The sequence below is a fragment of the Talpa occidentalis genome, unplaced genomic scaffold (genome assembly GCF_014898055.3).
Source record: "Talpa occidentalis isolate TD23 unplaced genomic scaffold, MPIMG_talOcc4v2.1 talOcc4.16, whole genome shotgun sequence".
NCBI lineage: Eukaryota > Metazoa > Chordata > Mammalia > Eulipotyphla > Talpidae > Talpa > Talpa occidentalis.
Genome location: NW_023601653.1, coordinates 10,889,912 through 10,900,898, shown reverse-complemented (window position 1 = coordinate 10,900,898; position 10,987 = coordinate 10,889,912). Strand labels below are relative to the sequence as shown.

General features: G+C 40.0%; 1 protein-coding gene across 1 annotated transcript in view; it reads left to right on the top strand.

The window, feature by feature from the left end:
• Nucleotides 1-1,645: 1,645 nt before the first annotated feature.
• Nucleotides 1,646-10,987, top strand: part of WASHC4 (WASH complex subunit 4) — a 43,001-nt gene continuing 33,659 nt past the window's right edge. Inside the window, exons 1-7 of the mRNA XM_037513723.2 lie at nucleotides 1,646-1,774; nucleotides 4,342-4,481; nucleotides 5,892-5,945; nucleotides 6,040-6,105; nucleotides 6,865-6,910; nucleotides 7,345-7,412; nucleotides 9,353-9,435. Of these exons, the coding sequence (XP_037369620.1) occupies nucleotides 1,714-1,774; nucleotides 4,342-4,481; nucleotides 5,892-5,945; nucleotides 6,040-6,105; nucleotides 6,865-6,910; nucleotides 7,345-7,412; nucleotides 9,353-9,435 (518 nt within the window). The 5' untranslated portion in view covers nucleotides 1,646-1,713. The remainder of the gene's footprint in view (nucleotides 1,775-4,341; nucleotides 4,482-5,891; nucleotides 5,946-6,039; nucleotides 6,106-6,864; nucleotides 6,911-7,344; nucleotides 7,413-9,352; nucleotides 9,436-10,987) is intronic.

The window sequence follows — 10,987 nt, the reverse complement described above, 5'->3', positions numbered from 1 at the left end:
ACAGGAACCTCGTGTTGGTTTCTCGTGCCTCTATAAATCCATTTCATTTCTCTTAACAGTTATCTAGTATCTCATAGTATGGCTATATTAAACTTTGTAATTAATCCCTGTAGATGAACATTTTGATCTTCTGTTTATCAGCATTCACTAAAGACCATGCACAAAAGCGTCATGAATTACTGAATACAGAAAATCCCAGAAAAGCCAGGTGTCAGGTATTTAGACCGCACTTAAATAGCGCCCCTTCCTCTCCCCTCCTTCATGCCCACATTTTAAGAGGAGGGGTTGCAGAGGCGGCCAGCAAGGTCAGAAGGTAAAATTCCTCGCTGGGCGTTGGCACAGCAACTCCTCTGCAGCAGCGGCTTTTCTCAACAACAATCAATCCACTCAGGGTGCGCAGGAGGAGAGCCGCAGGATGTCTCAAGGCGGCGGCACGGAGTGCGAGGGAAATGCAGATTTCTTGGGAGACCCGTTTGGAAAGCGACTTTCTCGCACCCACGCCTTCCAGCTAAACCCCACCCATCTACTGTACCCGTTTTAAACTAGACTGAGGGAGCATCTCCCCAGGCATTAAAAAGTATTCTGGGGACTCCACTGGTGGCGCAGCGGTTGAGCGCTGGGTTGCGAACTGCCTGCAGCCTCTGCACCGCCAGTTCGCTCCCTGGCCGCCGGGTGAGGGTCCCACATGGCGCACAGACCTCTCCTGCCGCACCCCCTGCTCCCCTCAGTAGTGTACTTCATCAGTCTGCCTGTTCTGCTCCCCGCTCTGGCTCTGGTGAATTTTTCACCCTCCCGTGCTTCTGACTGTACCCAGTGCTTGAATGAATGAATGAATGAATGAATGAATGAATGAATGAATAAATCTTTTTAAAAAAAGTATTCTGGACACAGTGAGTCACAGGCCAAGAGGACAGCTTCTAGGGTCAGAACAGACTAGGACAAACCCAAGGAGGAATAAGGAGGTCTCCAGAGAGCAGGGCAATAAATTCTCAAGGGGATTAAACACAAACACACACACACACACACACACACACACACCACCCCACCTCCCAAGCAGGACATTCCTGGACAAGGGCAATAAAAGAAGGACTCCAAGATCAGGGCTGTGAAGCAAGATGGAACTGTGGGCCCAGAACTAGCCAATCACACACCGAAGGGCTTTAAATAATTAGGGCAAAAAGGCAAATATTCTCCGAGGCACGACAGCAGGTGGCTTCCTGGCCCCTCCCTCGCCTGGTTCCACCCGCCCAGACGCCCCACTTGGTTTCTGTTCCTTTTCTTCGTAACAAACTTTCCCGCATCTCTGTCTCTCGAGCCCTCCGCCTCCGCCTCTCCTCGCCTGCTTGCCTGAGTCGCGAGGTCCGCTGCGGCCTCCTCAGACCCCAGCCTGCGGCGGTCTAGCGACTGGGGTCGGCTCCGGAGCTGAACCCCAGCGGAGCGACGCGGGGGCTCCCCGGCGGCAGGAGAAGAGCAGCGAGGGGCGGCGAGGTCCCCACCGGAGCCGCCGTCGCCATGGCGACCGCCTCCGGCCACAGCGCTGGACTCGCTTTCCCAGCGGCCCCCGCGGCGCCGGGCCACAGGCCCCGCCCACCCTCCCCTGCGGGGCGGGGCCGGGCCGGGGGCCGGAAGTCACGTGCGGTGACAGCGCCTCGAGGTCAGGCTGCCGCGACCGCCCCGGCTGCTTGGGCTGCGCCCGGGGGAGGCGTCGGGGTGATGGCGGTGGAGACTCTGTCCCCGGACTGGGAGTTCGACCGCGTAGACGACGGCTCGCAGAGTAAGGGAGCGGCAGGGCCGGGGCGACGCGGGCCGGCGCAGTCTTGGGGCGCTCCTGAGGGGGGCTCCCCGCCGCGATCGCTGCGCAGCCGGCCCGCGGGGACCCTTTCTTTCTGCCCCTGGGGCGGGAGAGGATGCGCTCCCCCGCGGCCCTTTCGGGGTGGGGGGCCCCAGCTCTGGCGGGGCGGGCTGGTCCCCGTTGGACTCGTGGGGAGCCTCTGGCGTCGGGGGGCGGCGTCCACTCGGCAGCCCCGGGGCGCGGCCGGGCGCGGCCGGGGGGGGGGCGGCCAGCGGCGGGGAGCCGAGGTGCCCCCCGCCGGGCCCCCGGGGCTGTCGCCAGCTCCCCCGAGCGTTGCAGCTCCAGAAGAGGCTCAAGTCCGGTTCCTGTTTCAGTTCCTGTTTTTCTTGTTTTCTCCCCAAACCTACTTTCGGGAGTTGGAATTTTTTTCCCTTCATGGTCTTCGGACTGTGGAAGACAGACAGAAAGAGCTCGTCACACGGTCAGGATAAACACGAATGTCAGTTTCTCTCTGGCCACGGCCTTGCCTTGGGTTGAGTGGTGATTCTCTGTGATGTCCTGAATTTTCCATCGCAGCTGGAAAGGCTGCAGAAATTACAGCCGGTCTGCTTCAGATTTTGAGATCTAATTCCCTAATTAAACTTACAAGTCCAGTCTTTCCCCCCACCCTCCAAAATAACCATTCCTTTCTGGGAAGCAAAATTTAATAAGAGGCCAGACTCTCCCAGGGAAACTCTACTTAAGATTCATCTAAATTGGTAATAGGTTTCTAATTTTTGGTGATAGTGATCGGTATACTTGACACAGAGATATTGGGATGTATCACTTGTGAATTATTTTTTAAAATGCAGTTTTCCCAAAAGGTGAATGTAATTTTAAAAAAATTATGTGAATTATGTGTGATTTTACAAAGGAAGAGTGATGTGTGCAGACTCAGATGTGATTGGGTTTTATTAGCCTGTCACAGCAGCATGGACTGCAGTCAGGATGGTTTGCAGGGTTTGTGCAAAACATTCCATAAGATATTAGCTCTTAGGCAGCATAAAAGAAGGTGATCTTGGGGGTAATGACAAAACCCTTTAACTTTTGTGTGGTGGCGTTTCTGTGTTTCCTGTTACAGAGTGACTGCACTTGACATGTGTGCTATGAAATACATACTATGGGAAAAGGCCCCCTACTCCAGTGTCTTAAGAAAATTATAATGCAAATATGATAATGGCCTTGAAAATAGTTCTGTTTAAAATAGAATGAACTGGTTCATGGAAACACACTTTTTAACATACCAGGCACTGTGTTAGGTATTAAGCATACAAAAGATAAAACAAGGAATGCATTTATTTGGAAGAGATAAGCATGTAAATAGGTTTCTGAAATTTTACTTTTGAATGATCACTATGTAGTGATTTTGGTTTTTTGTTTGTATTAATTTCTTATTTGTATATTTTGTATTTCCTTTTACTTTGTTATTTATTTCATGTCTTTTTATATCTCTTTGTTAATGTTTACCAATTTTACAACTATTCATTATTTTATCACCAAGGAACTTTAATGTCATTCTAGGTTTTCTGTTGCCTGCTATTTTGTGAATTCACAAGCAGACTAAATGAGTAATTCAGTAGCATATTTCTCTAGCATTGCCACTAGTAACACATTTGCTCCTTAAATGCGGCTTTGGCTGGTTACATGGCGTTTCCCATGTAATTGGGAATTAGACTTGAATTTGGGATTCTGAGACTGTTATGCAGTTTTTATATTTAAGCTTTAGAGAAGAGGAGACTTCTCATTTCTTTCCTGTGCTTAGTTTTCATTAATTTTTGGATTATATCTTATATTACACCTAGACTAATTGTTTTCCAAAATAGCCTGTATTAATGCTATAATGAGATAGGAGCTTTAATAAACTCAATCGATCTTCCTGACTCAGAGCATTAGTTGCAAAATAAGGGAGAGTGGGGAACTTTACATTAGTCAATCAGAACATATTTAAGTATTAGGCATTATAGGAATAAATCATTATGAAGAAACAGGTCTGAAACCAATGGAAAACAATACTTAGGTGTTTTTTAAGCAGCCTATTGTGTATAGAATTAAGAATTACATTTTGAAATTTTGCTTCAATGACAGCATGGATTTTTGCACCTGATTCAGGTCATGTCTATTTCTTTTTTTGCAAAAAAGTTGTTTATGACTAAGATGTAGGACCAGGGCACTTTGTTTTAGGTATTATTCAGATTGTTTAAAAGTCTTTGATTATAAGGTAAGTAGGATAATGACTTTCATAATATTTTAAAGATACAGTTTTAAGATGATCTATTTATATACTCTTATCATCTACAGTATTGCTTTTAAAAATATTTTATCTGGAGAAGATTGAAAGTGAATTATTGTTTAGCTTTGAAATCTTTTTTCAAGAAGTCCAGACATTCCAAAATAATACATTTAACAATGTTTAGTATCCACTTTGCTGTGACTTTTGTAATTTTTTGAAGTAAATGCCCTGTAATTTATTACCTGTATTTCTCACTTACTGTTTTAAAATTTAAATTTAGAAATTCACGCTGAAGTCCAACTTAAGAATTATGGGAAATTTCTTGAAGAGTATACATCTCAATTGAGAAGAATTGAGGATGCACTGGATGATTCAATTGGAGATGTTTGGGATTTCAATCTTGATCCTATAGCATTAAAGGTTTGATTTGATTTTTTAAATTTATGTATATATTTTCAGGAGATACTGTATGGTGTAAACATTTTTAAAGAATGGATTTTTTTTATTTTGAATCTAGAGACTAAATTAAACTGGAAGAAAATTGTTAATTTTTTTCTCTTAGCAGGTGCTTTTGTTTGTTCTTTTTGTGTTCTTTTTTTTAATAACAACAAATTTCTTTTTTTTTTTTTTTAAAGATTTATTTATTTATTTCTACAAGCACTGGGTACAGTCAGAAGTGCGGGAGGGTGAGAGAATTCACCAGAGCCAGAGTGGGGAACAGAACAGGCAGACTGACGAAATACTCTGCTGAGGGGAGCAGTGGGCGCAGCAGGAGAGGTCTGTTGCACCATGTGGGACCCTCACTGGCAGCTGGGGATCGAGCTGGCACTGCAGAGGCTGTGTGCAGCTTTGCAGCCCAGCGCTCAACTGCTGCGTCATTAGGGGAGGCCCTACTTTTGTGTTCTTAAAAAAAGACATAAACTCCAGCTCTTGGAGCTAGATTTTTTTTTCATCATCAAGAAAATGAAGAAGGTTAGGAGTTGGTTTCCAGGTTTTATTTGTTTCCCCTTATTGAGTGTATTTTACATACAGTGAAATGCATAGATTTCAATATAAATACACTATTCACTGAATTTTGGTAAACATATAGATCCATGTAACTCATATCTCAGTCAAGATACAGCATATATATGTCATTTCCAGAAAGTTCCCTTCATTTTGAGATAGTTCTATCTTGCTTTATATTTGAAACCATAGCCTGTTACCACTTAACTAATTACTAGTATCTCTTGAGCATTTATTATGTCCTGAGTCACATAGTGACCTTTTTAATAACAGCTTTATTGAATTGTAATTCACATCATAGTTCTTTGCATTTTACTGTATTCACAGACGTGTAGGAGTATTACCACAGTCAACTTTAGAACATTTTCACCAGCGCAGAAAAAATCCCATACCCTTTAGTAGGCATTTCTCATCTGGTATGGCGCTAGTACTAAGTAGAGGCTCTAACACAGGTTTAAGTAGAATAGACTTAGGCTCAATTTTTGTATTTAACATTTTTCTTAAAGATTTATTTATTTATTTATACAAGAACCAGGATATAGGCCAGATGTGCGGGATGGGGAGAGGATTCACCAGAGACAGAGTGGGGAACAGGCAGACTGACTGAAATACACTGCTGAGGGGAGCAGCGGGTGAGACAGGAGAGGTCTGCCGTGCCATGTGGGTTGCTCCATGGCTGACAGGGATTGAACCTGCGCTGCAGAGGCTGCGGACAGCTTCACAGCACTGTGCTCAACTGCCAGCGCCACTAGGGAGGCCCCTGTTATTTAACATTTAATTTTTTTCAATTTGAAAAAAAAAATGTTTTTTCCTTTGTTTCTATAGCTTTTGCCTTATGAACAGTCTTCTCTTTTGGAACTCATAAAGACTGAAAACAAGGTATGGATTCTTAAACCTAAAAATCTGTGTTTAAAATGCTTTAGCTATCTGCTAAAATTTACTTCTTTTCTTCTTTTTTTACTTATGAAACTAGGTCTTAAACAAAGTCATCACTGTTTATGCTGCACTTTGTTGTGAAATCAAGAAATTAAAATATGAGGTAACTGTGCTTTGGACTTAAGACTTTAAAAACATAATATGAAAGCAAATATGTGCTTCTGTCTTTACAGTGTACATAAATATTAATGTTGACTGAATTATTCATTAAAAGTAATATTAGTCATGACAACCATTCATTGGGTACTTAGTAAGTACAAGTGCCAAGCTAACATGGTTAAGAGTTATAACAGCTCAGTGACATGCGTGAGGAATAAGATAAGGAAACATGTCTAAAGAGGGTGTCTTGCACAACATCTTATTGCATATTCTCAGTTGGCATCTGCATAGCTTTAAAGGCTGTGTTAGCTGCCATATATACTGACTTTCTAGATGAAACTGATTTAAAAAATTACTTTTGAATCTTTAATATACATTTAGTTTTGTGTTTCCTTACTCCTGAGCCATTAAAACTGTGGTAGAAGTTGGTAAACTTCATCTTCTTTTCCTCTCTTTTTTGATACTATGTGGTTGCTCTCTTATCTCCCATGAACTAATTGGGAAGATGTAGAATTAGAATGGTCAGAGAATTCAAAAGTCATAGCTAAAAAAAATCAAAAAGTAATTTTATGTATCAGTAATAATAATTGGTACTCTAAAGATAATTGAATTTACCTGTATTGTAAGCAATTTTTGCATTTAAGTGAATCTGTATGTAAGTGATGGAGCACTCTGCTTAATATATATGGGTAACTGAGAGAACCTAGGAATTTAAAAACAAAGGAGCAACCCTTAAGATTATTTTATTTTATTTTTTAAACAGGCTGAAACTAAATTTTATAATGGGCTCTTATTTTTTGGAGAAGGAGGTAAGTTTTAGAATTTCACATTGTTAATGTCATGATGCATTTTTGGGATTGAAATGAATAAAAAGATAACAGACAGTTGTAGGACTATATACTGTATTAGTGTGAGAAAATAAGCATTAAGATTTTTTGTTGGTTGTGTTGTTTGGTAAGCAGGTAAAACCTGAGTGATGAAGCAGCAACATACTCTCTAAAGTATTTGTGATGTTTTTATAAATTCAAAGTACTGCAGCTAGATGAGAATTTTTCTTGATTTCATTAAATAGTGAAAGTTTTAATTGTATGGGTTAATGATTGTCTCATTTTGTGAAAAATTCTGGTTTTAATACTATGTAGATTGGAAGATACACTATTGAATAAAAGTCATATTTTTAGAGGATATTTATTGAATATAAATTACAAAATTGAATTACGGTTTTTCATGTTGACTTTTAAAGCTACAGATTCCAGCATGGTGGAAGGTGACTGCCAAATTCAAATGGGTAGATTTATTTCATTCTTACAGGTAACTTGGTCTTATTTTGGGGGTGGGTTTTCTTTGAAAACTTTGAGTAAGTTACATATAATTTAAAAAGAGTTCTGAAACCTTCAAATGCTGAGAGTGTATGTTGTAAGGCTAAGCACTGTATTATAGATAAGGAGATCATAATTCCTCTAAGATTTTCATAGCATTTTTGGGAAAGTAAGGTATCAAAATAGGTTTCTTTGTATCATTTCATTTGTGGACTATTTGTTGTCATACCTTTTAAAATAAATTCTGAACTTTCTACCAGGTAGGAAAAGATTGGTTGTCAGAAAAACTTGTTCATGGCAATGATGAAGCTATTCCATGAACAGTGATGAAGTTGTTAAAAGCATCAGCAGTGATGCTTCTAACCAGTTGTTTCCAACTTACATAGGCTTTTCATCACTGAAAAGTTTTAGTTATTTTGGTTTACTTTTATAAAAAAGACCTAAATAACTTCTGTTTCTCCTCTCTCCATTATGAAAGCAACAGATGTACAATAGGATAAAAGCAAAACTTAGAAATAAGGGAAAATACCCATAATCCCATCTTCTGATTGATTGTTGGGTGTAAGATTTAAGATGTATCGTCAAATCAAACATGCTCATATATTGTTCAATTCATATCTTTTTTGTCATTGTGTATTTGACTTAATTGAGAGCATGTTGAATTATTCTCTGTGGTGGTATGTGTCAGTCAGGGTCTGGTCCAGAAATCAAATCATATAAGGTATTTTAAGAAAGGGGATTTGATATAAAGAATTAATTACATAAGAATTGGAGAGCTAAAGAAAACACAGTGAATTAATTCAGAGGAAGCAGATGCCACTGCTCCACCTAGGGGGAAGAAGGGAAAAGGCTGGGGTTGTAAGAATCTGGGAGTTTGGAGAAGGAGCACCATGGAATTGGTGCTCACACCTCTAAGGAGGCGGCACTGCTAAGATATCCCTGAGGCGCAGTACAAGGCTGGTTCCGTGGTGCTCAGAGAAGCTGGAGGCTGGAGCACGATGCCATTGCTGGGGCTCCTGCTCTTTATGTTGGTGGAAGCAGCAAGAAATAGAAAGGATGTCCTTTTCCTGCCTCTTTCTAGTCTCCCTTTCCTGCTACCTTTTAGCAGAACCTAACAAAAGATCTCTGGTGCAGGAGTCAAATGTAATTTGTTAAGGTCCCAGTGAATGTGTCAATGTTTCCCTATAGTTGCATCAAAATTTGCATTTCTTATTTTGAGGGTATTTTATTTGGTATGTACCCATTTATGATTGTTAGTCATTCCTGATAAATCTCATTATGTAGTGACCCTCTTAAGCTATAATAATTATGTATAAAATATATGATTATAGAAATATAGAAACTTTCAGAAAATACAGGAAATGGTAGATGTGAGTTGATATTTTATAACAGACATATTCTTAGGATAATTATTTCACTTGCTGTGTGCCAAATGTGTTTATAGATTAGGTTAAAGGTAATGAACATTTAAAGTTATTTCAGCATGACTTCTGGAGACCCCTCCCCCTCATCATCATTTTTTTCTAAATTGGCAACTTTTGAATGTCATCATTCATTCAGATGTTCATTCATTTTTTCACTTAATAGGACAGAAATTTATTGAGCAATTGAGGCATAGCCACCATTCTAGGTAGTGGATATTCCAAGAAGGAAAACCATGGGAATTGTATGAGGAGCTGAAACATAAGGCTTACAGTAGAAGTATGAATGAAATGCTGTGGGGGCAAAGAGGTAGAAATGACCTTGGGATTCAGGAGGTGAGTTAAGAATTGAGTACTTGAAGCATGCTTGAAGTTTTCTGGCCACAGGTTGACTAGAGATTTTACTGGAAAACTATTTTGTTTTTGTTTAACATTGTTACCATAAAATTCAATCAGAAATGGTGACATTGAAAAAGCAACTTTGTAACATATACTCAACTTGTCATTTCAGGAACTGTCTTGTTTTGTTACCAGGTGCTATGAAGTGGTGATGAATGTAGTCCATCAGTTGGCTGCCCTCTATATCAGTAACAAGTAATGGATTTTAGAAATATTTTTGCATTTATTACAGAGATACAGGAAATGTTTCCCTAAAACTAGTTAATTGTCTGAAATAGTTTTTTGTTTGTTCACTCACTCATTCCTTCATTCATTTATGCAGTATTCTTTGAATGCCCACAATACTTCAAACACTACTTGATGTATAAATACTAAGACAGTTTCTATCATAGTGACTGATTCCATTAACTGTCTGAATGAGATGTTCTTGGAATAATCTTAAAGGAATTTGGTATACAGAACAAGGCTAACATGGCAGGAGTAGATGTACTATGTTCTCTTCCTTTATTCTTTCCTCTCTCCTTTATATTGGTTCCCTGGCTTATTAGAATCATATGAGACTTCTCACACTAGAGCATCTTGGGGGTGGGTTGGGGCGGAAGAACTAGGGTATTCACAATGAAAAATTTTGTGAGTAATTCTAATGGTCTTCCAAGTTTGGGAGCTTTGCCCTAAATCAAGAGAAGTGATTAAATTTTTGTTGTGCCCTTAACTATTCTTACTACCACAAAATGACATCTTACATTTGATTAATACTTTACACTTGAAGTATGCATTCACTGTTTAGTATAACCATGATAACTTTGTTTAGGTATATGACTAGGGATTCTCAATTATAAGATGACTGAGGAGGCCTAGACTAGGAATTTGCAAGGATGCTGTAGCAGTGTTTAAATGCTGTTCTCTTGGTCACCAGTCCATTTACTGTTCTTACTATACCACCTTGCATTTTAAATCTCATAAACCGGAAGACTGTGTTAACTGTTTTCCATTTTCATGTTTTCCCCCACAGTCAGGTATTTTTTTTTTATGTTCTGTCCTTTTATTGAACCTCTATCTATGGCAGAAGGAAGCAAGAGCATAACTCCTCCACCCCTGCCATGCTGGAGAGGACTCCCACCACCATACCCCTGCCTAAGAAAGTTGAAACTAATGAATTTTTCAAATATTCTATTGTGAAATATATATTTGTACTCTGATATACAAGTAATGTTATAAATTATTGTTGAGTAAATTGAATTTCTAGGTTGTAAAATTTGAACTTTCCTAGGCTTTCAACTTTGGCATAATCCTAGTTTTGTGCATTTTTAGTAGGGATGAGCAGCCATAAGTAAGCCTACTGAAGAGAGGACTAGTTCCCAAATGCCAATGTGGGTAGAAGTACAAAATCTGACTGGGAATTGGCAATCTCTAGTCATTTAGAAAGAAATTAAAGAAAAAGCTCTGTCATATCCTACCTCCATCCTAAGCGAGGTGCTGTCAGTTTGATGGCTAAACTTACGGGCCACAAGTTGTCATAGCCCCACTCGCTGAGTTGGATCCAGGCAAGGATGGCCCAGCCTCTACGTGCAAGTCAGCCCCCTTCTTGGGAAAGTGGAATATGGTAGTAATTCTTCGAGTCCCTTAAATTTTATTACTAAAGCCTAAATGAAGAGAAATACATATTAAATTCCAAATGCTTCTACAGCTATGTGTTTTCCTTAAAATAAAAGTTAACTGTGACACAAAAGGCTTTTTTTAACCTCAG